Raw genomic sequence first — 14,281 nt, 5'->3', positions numbered from 1 at the left:
CTAGAGATCTGTGGCACAATGAGCATACAGTTAACACTACTGTACATTTAAAAATGGTTAAGATGGTAAATTTTGTTATATGTTTCTTTCCACAATAAAAAAATTAAATGGCCTTAAATTATTATTCAAGTACTGTAGTGATACCCTTTCCATTTGTTCAACTCTCTGATACATAAGATTTATTGAAGAAAATGTCCATTTTTTAAAACTTTAACACCTCCATGGGTCAAAAAAGCAATTAGGTAGTAATATCATACAAAAACACAGGTCCTGAAATAATGGAAAGGACCATTAGTGAATAACCCTAAATTAATCAAAGAACCTAAAGTTCTATTGGCAAAATAATAAGAAACTGTACCTTGAACAATTAAGCTGATCTTTTAAATGACAGTCCCCATGCTGGTTAAAAAAGAAATGACAGGAAAAAAAAACTCTAGTCACCCAAACACCTCTTTGCCCTCTCCAAGTACAGTTAAGAATACTGTGATTCCCTAGCAAAACACAGTGACTTACCCTAAATTCAGTGAAACTTAAAAAAAAAAAAATTGACTGGTAAAGAGAAATAATTATATCAATTTAAGTTTTATATTACAGAAAATTTAGGAACAGCTTAAAAGTAGTAAGTAGGGAATTGGTTAAATAAGCTATAATATATCCACACAAGAAAATATCATGCAGTCATTAAAAAGAATAAGGCTGGGCAGATCTACGTACACTTGTATGAAGACGGTTCTTGATATATTAAGTTAAAAAAAAGACAAGTTTGAATAAAAGCATACATATACATTATGATTGCATTCCAGTAAAAACAAAACAAAAAGACCCTATATGTGTATATGCAGAGAGAGAAAAAAAAGTCTGGAAGGGTAAGAACTGCCTCTGGACATGGATGTGGGTGTTTCTTATTCTTTTTAATGGCTTCGTGGTATTCTTACATGGATATATTATAGCTTTTGTAACTATGGAAAATGCTTATAGTATAATGTCAAATGAGGAGGAAAAAAACCTATGATTGCATCTATACCACAAATACAACCACAAAAATTACTATATTATATATGAATAAGGACAAAGACTTAGAAAGAAAGACTAAGTAATTTCATCTTTTAGGGTGGAAGAATTTTAACTTTTTTCTTTTATGTATGCAACATTGCCATTATAAATGTAGTTAGGAAGGATATATTTCTGTAATTTTCCCCTTAGAGAACCTATAATGTCTGTATAATAAAAAATAATTCCTTTTTCACAGAAGGAAAACAGGTCCTTGGGTCCAGGGTACTTGTTTTTATTTATTTATTTATTTATTTAGAGACAGAGTCTCACTTTGTTGCCCAGCTAGAGTGAGTGCTGTGGCGTCAGCCTAGCTCACAGCAACCTCAAACTCCTGGGCTTAAGCGATCCTACTGCCTCAGCCTCCCCAGTAGCTGGGACTACAGGCATGCGCCACCATGCCCGGCTAATTTTTTCTATATATATAGTTTTAGTTGGCCAGATGATTTCTTTCTATTTTTCGTAGAGATGGGGTCTCGCTCTTGCTCAGGCTGGTCTCGAACTCGTGACCTCGAGCGATCCACCCACCTCAGCCTCCCAGAGTGCTAGGATTGCAGGCGTGAGCCACCGCGCCCGGCCCAGGGTACTTGTTTTCCAATAACAGAGGGCCAATTCTGTCCACGACCAAACCAGGGTATTTCCCCACAGTGACAGCAATCACCAAAAGATAGTGCTGCACTTAAGCATTCACAACATAGCTTCATGAGACATTTGGGGCAAGAAAAACAGCAATATAATTAATGTTTTCTAGGGCCTTCAAACAGAGTTGTTGTTTACATAAATAATTCTTGTTATTCAAAAATATACATACATATTCACTCTAGAGAACCAGAACACACAATTTACTAATAAGCAACTAACTGTATCCTAATTGCCAAAAATAACAAAACATTAAGCAAAGGCTACTAATTGAAAGAAATAAAGTGAAAATCAATAAAAAGCTGATTCTTAGACTTTGTTAGTAAAATGAGTGTTCGTTTTCTACTTCTAAGAAAATGCAGACACTAGTTCTGAGTGTTGGAAATCATTTTGTAGGACAAAGTTGAGTCATCTGACTTGACTAGTTAAGTATCTAGGTCACATTAGCACCTTGGGACATTCAAAAATCCTGAACACAGGCAAGATCTTTTTTCATTCTCATTTCCAAGATCTCAGGGAGGCCCAGGAACTAAAATTAGCTCTCATGTGAATATTAGCAATTTATTCATTCCATCAGTCTTTGTTGTTTGTTTAATATATCCAGCTTCACAAAACAGCCTATTGTCACCAGGCTCATGTTCAATCTCCCCAGAATGACTGCAGCTCTCTATTGATGAATACAGTACTACCCTTATTGATGGATTTTGGAAGGATACATTTCTGCAATCCACGGTTGAAACAACAATCATTCTAACATTGGAGAAGCGGAACCTTATGTAACAACAAAGGTCAAAGCCTCTCAACCTTACTCCAACACTGGTTTCTAGTCATTAGATCTAGAGCCTCACTGAGGTGCTAAAAATGGTAGTCACCCAATATGACAAAGTTCTTCAATGCTGGGTCTTTGGTTCAAAAACAAATCAGTTAAACGTCACACTCTATTCAAGTTCAACTGACAGAGCTCAACTAAACTGCAGGCACTCCGTATGGAGCTGGTTATTGTAAAAGAAAAACACAAACTAAAATCCAATTGCGATGGTCAGATACGATTATAACAAAGTGACATGCGTAGGGAAAAATGAGAAAAAAAGAAAGAGAGAGAGAGAGACACGGGAAGAGGTACCACACCAGCAATCCTCATCCCTTTAATTATACCAGGCTTAATAACAATATGAGTATCTATCATTTTCTAAGTGTCTACAATGTGCTAGTCACTTTACATGCATTATTGCTAACCTTTATGACAATCATCCTAAATATATCCTCCTCCTCCAAACCCCCCCATCCCTTTTAGGTGAGGAGACTCAGTCTCAGTAAAGCTAAGAAAATTACTTAACATTGCACAGCTAAAAAAAAAAAAAAAAACCTCACAGCTGGTAAGTGGCACCCTCAAGATTGGTACTTAAGATGACTAACTTAGCAGTTCGCCTCTTCACATAACACCCCCAATTTCCTTAAGAGAGCGCTTAAGAATTGACAAATAAATGACACTCCAACCAATCTGAGGCCTAATGTTTTGTCTGATATTCTTTTTCCATCATTAGTTGAGTTTATATTTTGGCAATTCTTCTTTCATACATCTCAGAGTTAAATAAAAAGCCATTATAAAAATGAAGAACATTCTATCCATACAGACAATCATCAACAACTCCTACCCAAGCAAGCAGGAAGGGGGATGATGTCTGGGAGCAACTGGGTAATTTACACTAAAAAAGAGTGTGTGTCTCTGTCTCCTGTATCTATAACAGGTCCCTTCTAAACATGTCACACTGTCAACTATAAATGTGCTCAGACTGTTCCCATCTTTAAAGGAAAAAAAAAAAGGGAGTCTCTCCTCAAAAGTGCCTTATCATCTTCCCATCTCTCCACAGACATTTTGTTTTTCCCTGCAAAATGCTTTAAAGTTACTTTTGTTCAGAGGAAGATCTAAGTGAAAAATTAAAAAATACAAAAATTTTAAAAAAAGGAAGAAAATTACTTTTGCCTATTACAAAATCAACCACTTTGAACCTCAGAGCACATAACCTTTTAGTCCCTTTCTATTGCACAGCATATCAGCACAGGTATTTTGGTTTTAGTTTGAAACACAATTATAACATTTTATAATCTGCAACATTCATGGTATAGCCTACACGGTATTCCACTGCACAGAAATGCATTGTAAGAGTTTACATTATGGATATATTTAGGTCATTTCCAATTTTTCTTTTTCTTTCCTTTTTTTTTTCTGAGACAGGGTCTCGCTTTGTTGCCTGGGCTAGAGTACAGTGGCATCATCATAGCTCATTGCAACCTCAAACTTCTGGACTCAAGCGATCTTCCTGCCTCAGCTTCCTGAGTAGCTGGGAATTCAGAAGCATGCCACCACACCTGGCAAATTTTTAAATTTTTTTGTAGAAATGGGGGTCTCACCATGTTGACCAGGTTGGTCTTGAACCTCTGGCCTCAAGCAATCCTCCCACCTCAGCCTTCCAAAGTGCTAGGATTACAGGCATGAGCCACTGTGCCCAGCCTCCAATTTTCCTTGTTATAAACAGTCTTGGGATAAACATCCTCAAACATACCTTATTCCATTTATGTATGCTTTTTAGAACTTTTAAGGTTTCAATTCCACCGGCATTCTATCACTCTGCTCACTTGACTATATTTTTGCAATAGATGGATATCATGACAGTGAATCTTTGCTAATGTGGTCCATTTGTGTTTCCTCATTTGTGAATTTCCTGTTTTTATCTTAACCTTTTCAGGTATTAAGTTTTATTTCCTTTTTCTTATTGTCTTCTAAAAGTTCATTATATTAAGGATGTTAATTCTCTGCCATGTGCTGTAAATATTTGTATTGTTCTGTTATCTTTTACTTATATTTCTTCTGTGTAAACTTTTCTTTATGTAGTTAAATCCATTTATTTTTTCTTTTATGAATTCTATCTTTAGAGTATGCTCATCCCACACACATATTTATGTACATTTTGTTCCTAGTACTTAGGCAAATATCAGCAAAGGCAATAATCAACAGAGTGAAAGGGCAACCTAAGAAATGTATTTGCAAACCATATATCTGATAAGGGATTAATTCCCAAAATATATAAGGAACTCCTACAACTCAACAGCAAAAAATCCCTAATAACCCAGTTAAAAAATGGGCTAAGGACCTGAATAGACATTTCTACAAAGAAGACATACAAATGGCCAACACCTATCTGAAAAGATACTCAGAGTCACTCATCAGGGAAATGCAAATCAAAACCACAATGAGATATCACCTCACACCTGACTATCAAAAAAGCAAAAGACAAAAGTGTTGTTACAAATTTTGACAAAATTGGATTGCTCAAGCACTAGTGGGAAGTAAAATGATACAGCTGCCATGGAAAACAGTATGGAGGTTCCTCAAAAAAATAAATAAAATAAAATAAAATTAGAACTATGTTCATGGCAATCTCACTTCTGAGTATTTATTCAAAAGACTTGATATCAAGATCTCGAAGCGATATTAGCACTCCCATGTTCACTCCAGCACTACTCACCAGAACCAAGATGTGGAAGCAACCTAAATGTCTACCAACAAATGAATGCATATATGAACTGTGGTATATACATAAAATGGAATGTTAATATTATTCAGCCTTTAAAAGAAATCCTGCAATATGTAACACCATGAATGAACCTTACGGGAATTATACTAAGTGAAATAAGCCAGTCACGGAAGGACAAATACTATAATACATGATTCCACTTATATGAGGTATCTAAAATAGTCAAATTCAAAGAAGCAAAGAACAGAATAGTAGTTGCCATGGGGTACGGGTGGGAGGAGGGAGAAACTGGGAGTTGCTAAACAATGGATATAAAATTTCAGTTATGCAACATGAATAAATTCTAGAGATCTGCTATATAACACTGTGCCTACAGAGAACAATACTGCATTATACACTTAAAAATCTGTTAAGTGGGTAGATCTCATGTTAAGTGTTCTTATCAAAATAAATAAAAACAGAAATGAATTGAAATCATTAAACCAGTATACTTTGCATAACATATTAATATAACAAATGGAATCTAGTGCTCCCTCCCCATGGCTATCCCAATTGCATCAATTAAAAATCCATTATTATTTTTTTAATCCATTATTGTTATTATCCACCACCCAGCACCCTCTGGCTCCCACTTCCACCCCACTAATGACCTGAGATGCTATCCATATTCTAAAGTCTTTAAACAGTGGGATGGGATCTTACTTGGGAGTCAGGTTCCAAAGAAAGCACACAAGTGAAAACCCAGTATGGTCAAAATTACACTGAAAAACTGTTTTAATCATTCATTGCACTCACATTATAATTAACACACAGGAGCTGAGACTGATTAAGAAAGGCAGACTCACCCTGTCCATTTTACACCCCCTCTGGGAGGCACACTGAGTAGAAGGACAGGCAGGAATCAGCCCACCACATAATGTGCACATTCAAAGGGGTCCTGCTATTTAGACTTAAGTGTGTTTCCAAATGCCACTCGGCCACACGGTCTATTCTTGCTCCAATACTATACTAATGTTTTAGTCACTCTAACTTAATATATTTAAATAACTATCTGGGAAAGTTTACACCTTTATACCTCTCCACCACTCTTTATTCTTGCTTAACACTTGTCTTGTGCATCTTTTCTTTGAACGTTGGAAACATTTTGTCACTTTCTCTCCCAAAAACCTTACAGGGATTTTGATTGGGGGAAAAATTGACATTTTAACTATATTGAGTCTTTCCATTCAGAAACATAGTACATCCCTTGATTTGTTCATGTCTTCCCCTAGGCCCCTGAACGTAATTCTGCTATTTTACCCACATAAATCTTTACATGTTTTTTGCCAAGTTTTTGGTCATTAGTCCTTGCTATTGTGGATAGAATCTTTTATTGCAACTATACTTTCCAACTAGTATTTGGAAAACTATCAATTTTCTTATATTATTTTTATATATTTTTAAAATGTGTACATAGATATTTTATTCAATAATCTTGTTATTTTTTAGGTGATTCTCAAATGCTTTTTCAAGTAGACAATAATCAAACCATCTGTAAAAAATTATAATTATTTTAAAAAAATATTTATACAGGTATACTGTTTTATTTGCGCTCCACTTTAGTGCACTTCACTGATATTGCATTTTTTTTTGCAAATTGAAAGTTTGTGGAAACTCTGTGTCTAGCAAGCCTATCAGTGCCATTTGTCAAACAGCATGTGCTCACTTTGTGTCTGTGTCACATTTTGGTAATTCTCACAATACATCAAACTTTTTCATCAACTACATCTGTTATAGTGATCTGTGATCAGTGATCTTGAATGTTACTATTTTAATTATTTGGGGGCACCACGAACCATGCCCTTATAAGATGGAGGACTTAATTGATAAATACTGTGTGTGTTCTGTTCCACCAACTAGCCATTCCCCTATTCTCTCTCCCTCTCCTCAGGCCTCCCTATTCCCTAAGACACAACAACACTGAAATTAAACCAATTGATAATCCTACATGGGCTCTAAGTGTTCACGTGAAAGGAAGAGTCCCACATCTCTTGCTTTAAATCAAGAGCTAGAAATGATTAAGCATAGTGAGGAAGACATAACAAAAGCTGACATAAGCCAAAAGCTTGGCCTCTTGCACTAAACAATTAGCCAAGTTGTGAAGCAAAGGAAAAGTTCCTGAAGGAAATTAAAAGTGCTACTCCAGTGAACACACAAACATTAAGAAAGCAATGCAGCCTTATTGCTAATATGGAGAAAGTTTTAGTGGTTTGGACAGAAGATCAAACCAGCCATGTTGCCTTGAGCCAAAGCCCCATCCAGAGCAAGGCTCTACCTCTTTTCAATTCCATGAAGGCTGAGAAAGGTGAGGAAACTGCAGAAAAACAGTCGGAAGCTAGCAGAGCTTGGTTCATGAGGTTTAAGCAAAGAAGCCATCTCTAGAATATAAAAGTGCAAGGTGAAGCACCAAGTTCTGATATAGAAGCTACAGCAAGTTATCCAGAAGATCTAGCTAAGATAAATGATGAAGGAGACTACATTAACCAACAGATTTTCATGTAGGCAAAATAGCCTTCTATTGTAAGAAGACACTATCTAGATCTAGCACTTTCATAGTTAAAGAGGAGAAATCTTACGTGTGGCTTCAAAGTTTCAAAGGACTGGCTAACTCCCTTATTAGGGCGTAATGAAGCCAACCATACTGAAAATTCTAGAGCCCTTAAGAATTATGCTAAATCTTCTCTGTCTATGCTCTATAAATTGAACAAAGCCTGGAAGACAACACATCTGTTTACAGCATGGTTTACTGAATATTTTAAGTCCACTGTCAAGATCTACTGCTCAGAAAAAAGATTCCTTTCAAAATATTACTGCTCATTTACAACGTACCTGATGACCCTAGTGCTCTGATGGAGCTGTACAAGGAAATTAATGTTGTGCTCATGCCTGTGAACAAAACATCCATCCACAGCCCATGAACCAAGGAGTAATTTCAACTTTGAAATCTTATTATTTAAGGAATATATTTTTTAAGGCCATAGCTGCCATAGATAGTGATCTGAGCAAAGTAAACTGAAAGCCTTCTGGAAAAGATTCACCATTCTAGACGCCATTAAAAACATTCAAGATTCCCAGGAGAAGGTCAAAACATCAACAATTAACAGGAGTTTGGAACAAGTTCATTCCAACTCTCATGGATGACTCTGAGGGGTTCAAGACTTCAGTGGAAGAAGTCACTGCAGATGTGGTAGAAACAGCAAAAGAACTAGAATTAGAAGTGGAGCCTGAACATGTGACTGAATTGCTACAACCTCATGATAAAACTTGAACAGATGAAGAGATGCTTCTTACGGATCAGCAAAGAAAGTGGTTTCTTAAGATGGAATCGACTCCAGGTGAACATGCTGTGAACACTGTTGAAATTACAACAGGCTGGGCACGATGGTGCATACCTGTAATCCCAGCACTTTGGGAGGTTGAGACGGGAACATCACTTGAGGCCAAGAGTTCCAGGCCAGCCTGGGCAACATAACGAGACCCCCATCTCAACAACAACAAAAGAAATGAAACCTAAGGATTTAGAATATTACATAAACTTAGCAGCAACAGGATTTGAGTTGAGGACTGACTCCAATTTTGGAGGAACTTCTACTGCAGGTAAAATGTTATCAAATAGCATCATATGCTACAGAGGAATCTTTTGTGAAAGAGTCAGTTGATGTGGCAAACTTCATTGTTGTCTTATTTTAAGAAATTGTCACTGCTACCCCAACATTTAGCAGCCACCACCCTGATCAGTCCACAGCCATCAACATCAAGGCAAGACCCTCAACCAGGAAAAAAGATTACAACACACTGAAGGCTCAGATGATCATTAGCATTTTTAGTAATAAAGTATTTTAAAATTAATTTATACATACCTTAAGTGTGCAATGCTGTTGCATACTTAATAGATGACAGTACAGTATAAACATAGCTTTTTTTTTTTTTTTTTTTGAGAGAGAGAGTCCTGCTCTGTCTCCTGGGCTAGACCACAGTGGCGTCACCATAGCTTGCTCAAACCTCAAACTCCTGTGCTCTAGTGATCCTCCTACCTCAGCCTCCCGAGTAGCTGGGAGTACCGGCGGGTGCCACCACACCTAGGTAATTTTTAAATTTTTTGTAGAGATGGGGTCTCACTCTTGCTCATGCTGGTCTCGAACTCCCGGCCTCAAGCTATCCTCCCACCTTAGCCTCCCAAAGTGCTAGGATTACAGGGGTGAACCACTGCACTCAGCCATAAACATAACTTTTATATGCACTGGGAAACCAAAAAATTTGTGTGACTCGCCTTACTGCATTATTTGCTTTACTGTGGTGGTATGGAACCGAACCTGCAATATCTAAAAGGTACGCCTATACCTCTTTTAATAAATAAGGAAAGCAACAGACTCTGAGCCAGAGGGAGCTCCAGCTCAGTCATTTCTTAGTGTGATAAGCCCATGCAAGTTATTTGAAAGAGTGTGCATTCATGTTTATAGGTTAAAAAGTTCAAAATATATCATTAAATCAATTATATTACTTAGACACTCTATTGGCAGTATTTAACGTTTTTTGGGTCAGTGACTCTTTTAAAAATGAAGTCCTAAATTATGAGTTAAAGCTTTGAACTCTATTCTCTTCAAGAAAAAGATTACACACAAAAAGTATTTTTACTTAATTGTGTTCAAAGCATTCATGGATTCTCTGAAAGTCCCCAAGTTCACTGCTATTTGTCAACTTGGTTAGAAAAATAAGGAAAATGTCTCCAAATTATGTCAACCATTTTTAAAAAGATAATTCTATGTTACATTTTTCAACATGCTAAAGTTTTTAATTTTTAAAATTTTCATTAAAAACTATTTCTCTAGCCTTCTTTTTCCAATTTGATGTTTTGTGCGTGTATCTGGTTTTTTTGCTTGTTTGTTTTTGCCTTCTATTCTACTTTATCTGATTTAGGGAGAACCCTCATTTACCTAGTATATCTTTGTCCATCCCTTTATTTTTCATTTTGCTTTAATTTTTTTTAGGTATGTGCTATGGTCTCAATGTGTCCCCTAAAATTCATGCATTGGAAACTTAATCTCTAATGCAACAGTGTTGAGAGGTGGGGCCTAACGGGAAGCGTTTAGGTCACGAGGGCTCTGCCCTCATGAATGGCTTAATGCTACTGTGAAAGGGCTTCGTGGGAGTGGGTTCCCTCCATTCCACCTTCCCTCAGGTGAGGACCCAGCAAGAAGGCCCTCATCATCCTTGATCTTGAACTTCCCAACCTCCACCACTGTGAGAAATAAATTTCTGTTCTTTATGTATTACCCAGTCTCAGGTTTGTTACAGCAGCACAAAATGGACTAAGATAGTATGCTAGTTATATTATTTATTTTAATAGAGAAATTATTGTCCATTGAACTTAATCGAGGAAATAGTCTCAAGCACTCAACAAATATCTATTGAATCTCTATTAGTTGCCAGGCACCTTTAATCCACTTAGATACATTGTTATAACAGATTGGTTTGGTCTGTTTCAGAGTAATTTTTTTTAAAAAATATATATCTTAAACCTTCTTAAAAATCCTCACAATTTTAAAAACCCTCCCCTGATTCCTCAGTCTCTGAAGAATGATCATAGTCCATTCTGAGTGGCATGCTATGAAAGGCTCTATGAGACCTGTTCCTTCTTTCCTTCTTTTCCTTTCAGTCTCATCCTGTTATTCCCTAACCTGCTGTCCTATATCCACTTCAGCCCCACTGACATGCAGTTCTCCAAACTTACCACACTTTTCACAAAATTCAGGTCTCTATATTCAGAATTCCTTCCCCCATTCTACTCATCTTTTAGTATTCAGCTCAAACAGCTGGGCCTTCACTAACACCATGCCCACCATCTCTCTTGAGATTTCTATTTTCCCCTGCCAATGAAATACTCCACTTGAATATCCCATAAACTTCTCAGACTCAATATGCCCCAAACTGAAGTCATATTTAAATATATTTAATGTTTTTAATTTCTATTTTGAAGTGTGTTTTCAAATGTGCGTAATATAGTAACACAGTAAGTAGCACAAGCATTCACATATGGGCTGTGCTGAATTTTTTTACTGAGTGGAGTAGACAATCAAAAAAGCTTGGAAACCACACTTCTAGGGCATTTGATCTTAACCTTTGTATACTTGGCGGGGGGAGGTCACAGACCCCTTTGAGAATCTAATGAAAGCTAAAGATCATCTCCCAGAAAAATGAACATAAACATATTTTCTAAAAGCTTTTATATGATTTTAAGGGAATCTTGGTTCCCAGGTTAAGTCCTGCCCCAGGGCCTCCATTCCTAAAGCCACAAGGGGATGGCCAGGAGTAAAGCCCTGCAATCCTATTGGCCTTTACCTTCCCTCTCCTTCTCAAATCCTGCTCCATTCTCCCCATAGCAGGATCACCACACCTTTCCTAGGCAGCCCTGGAATTTCCATTCCCTCTGTAACTCCCACAGAGTTTAGGAACGAAGTCAGAAATGGTTCCTTCTCATGGATAGACACATCATTCGTTCCCAAACCATTATCATTTTTGCCATATCCTGAAGCATCTATATTATTATTTTCTTCATTTTTAAAAATCAACTTTTAATTTAAATTTAGCAACATCTTAATACTATCTGTGAAATTGGTTTTGATGTCCTGATTATTATTTTCCTACCTCACATCAAAATAAACATATATTTTATTAAAATAATGTCTTCAGATCCTCACTTGTCACCAAGTTTTAGATCAAACAACACAATCCCAAGTCTCTGCATTTACTCCAGAGTTTCTGTAGGGTAAGCAATGATTTGGACATCAAGAGAAATTATTTTTAAGACAGAAGGAAATATAAAAACATTTGGTCCAATCCTCTCATTTTATACATTAAAAAGCTGAGGCCTACAGAGGTTAAGTGATTTGTCCAAGGTTACATGGGAAGTTCAAGTAAATGTCTATGATTAACATTCAGGTCTTCCATCAGTCCTATCAGCTTTCTGCTACATTGTGTCCATTTAAATCACACTAGAATGATACAGCATCAATAATTTTTAATCTGTTACCTACCTCACTCTTCCATTCAGATTTATCTGAACATGTTGCTTAAAATCCGGATATTTGGATGCCAGATATGCGAAGTCAGGAGGTTTGTCCTTGTATCTATTCCTTGCATGCATTGATTTACTCAGAGCCATCTTAAAAAAAAAAAAAGGAAAAATAATTAGCATATTTAGTTAAAAAAAATTAATGGGGAAAGCTATGGATGCCAAGTCAACAGTTACAGCCAACACATCTTTGCCAATCGAGTGAGAAAGTAGAAATTATATTTTTAAAATGTATACAACAAATAAGCACATGAAAAGATGCTCAATATCATTAGTCATTAGGGAAATGCAAATCAAAACCACAATGAAATACCACTTCATACCCACTGGGACTGTTATTAAATAAATAAAGTAACAAGTGTTCTGCAAGGATGTAAAGAAATTGGAGCTCTCATGCATTGCTGGTGGGAATGTGAAATGGTACAGCTGCTGTGGAAAAGAGTTTGGCAGTTCTTTAAAAAGCTAAACATAGAATTACCATATGATTCAGCAATTCCACTCCTAGGTATATTCCCAAAAGAACTGAAAGCAGGGACTGAAACAGATACTGGTACATCAAATGTTATTCAAAATAGCAAAAAGGTAGGAAACAACTCAAGTGTCCATCAACAGATGAATGAATAAAATATGGTGCATATATATACACACAATAAATATTATTCAGTCATAAAAAGAAATGAAATTCTGATATATGCTATGACGTGGATGAACCCTGAAAACATTATGCTAAGGGAAATAAACCACATACAAAAGGACAAATATTGTTGTCAGTGATAAACCAGGTTAAAAAAATTAATTAAAAAAGGACAAATATTGTATATTCACTTATATGAGGTACAAAGAATAACAAATCTATACAGAGAGAAGAACAGAGGTGATCAGGGGCTAGGAGGAGGGAGGCATGGGGAGTTACTGTTTAGTGGATACAGAGTGTCAGTTTGGGATGATGTAAAAGTTCTGAAGATGGACAGTGGTTATGGTTGCACAACAGTGTGCATGTACTTAAGGTCCCTGAATGGTACACTTAATAATAGTTAAAACGGTACATTTTAAGTTATATATATTTTATCACAATAAAAAATGTACACAACATACAATGAACCCTTTTTTTAAATCAAGGGAAGAAAATTAAAAACTATTCCTTTAAGAGAATTGAAGCAACACAAGGCAGTATAATCTATAGCCAAGAATATCAGAGATTAGTTTTTTTACAGTGGCCTTCCAAGGACTCAATATTTAGTAGTGCAACATAAAGTCACTAAAATTTGAAAAATATCTTCTATTCCAATTTCTTTTATAAATTTTAGTCTTGTCATTCCTAGGTAGGTAAAACCAAATGAAAGCAAACATAATTTTGTCTTCTTAAACATTACAAAGAGGAGAAAAGCTAACGTATTTATTACATCAAGAAATAAAAACTGGAATCAGGGTGGGGAACTTGCACCCTTGAGGCCAAGTGACCTTTTGACTGAATCCAAATTTTACAGAAGTTTGGATTCAGTCAAGGGGCCGCACTTGAGGATCTGGAGGGCCACATGTGGCCTTGAGGCCGCAGGTTCCCCACCCCATTCTAAACAGTATTTTATGTAAGCCAGAAGTTTAGGAGTCATGTGATAGTTCTCTCTCCCTTTCATATCCAAGAAATCACCAGTCCTGTATGCTTTACCTGCTAAATACCTCTCAAATCCATCTATTTTTTCCTATCCCCACCCAGATCTGCCCAGTACAAGCTACCTAGATTGCAAGAATTGCCTCTCTATTTAATTTTTTTTAGGGATGAGTTCTCGCTAAGTTGCCAAGGCTGGACTTGAACTCCAGGGCTCAAGTGATCCATCCTCCCGAGTAGTTGGGACTACAGGTACATGCCACCATGCCCGACTTACAACAGCCTCTTAATTGACCTCCTGTATCCACTCTTTTTCTCAGCGTTCCTTTTTCAACTTTG

At 36.6% G+C, this 14,281-nt stretch overlaps 1 protein-coding gene across 1 annotated transcript in view; it reads right to left on the bottom strand.

Annotated features, from left to right (window-relative positions):
- Positions 1-14,281, bottom strand: part of METTL16 (methyltransferase 16, N6-methyladenosine) — a 76,170-nt gene that overhangs the window by 56,916 nt on the left and 4,973 nt on the right. Inside the window, exon 2 of the mRNA XM_045526112.1 lies at positions 12,299-12,426. Within this exon, the coding sequence (XP_045382068.1) occupies positions 12,299-12,426 (128 nt within the window). The remainder of the gene's footprint in view (positions 1-12,298; positions 12,427-14,281) is intronic.

Source organism: Lemur catta, chromosome 15 (genome assembly GCF_020740605.2).
Source record: "Lemur catta isolate mLemCat1 chromosome 15, mLemCat1.pri, whole genome shotgun sequence".
Classification (NCBI taxonomy): Eukaryota; Metazoa; Chordata; class Mammalia; order Primates; family Lemuridae; genus Lemur; species Lemur catta.
This window is presented reverse-complemented; position numbering and strand designations above follow the sequence as displayed.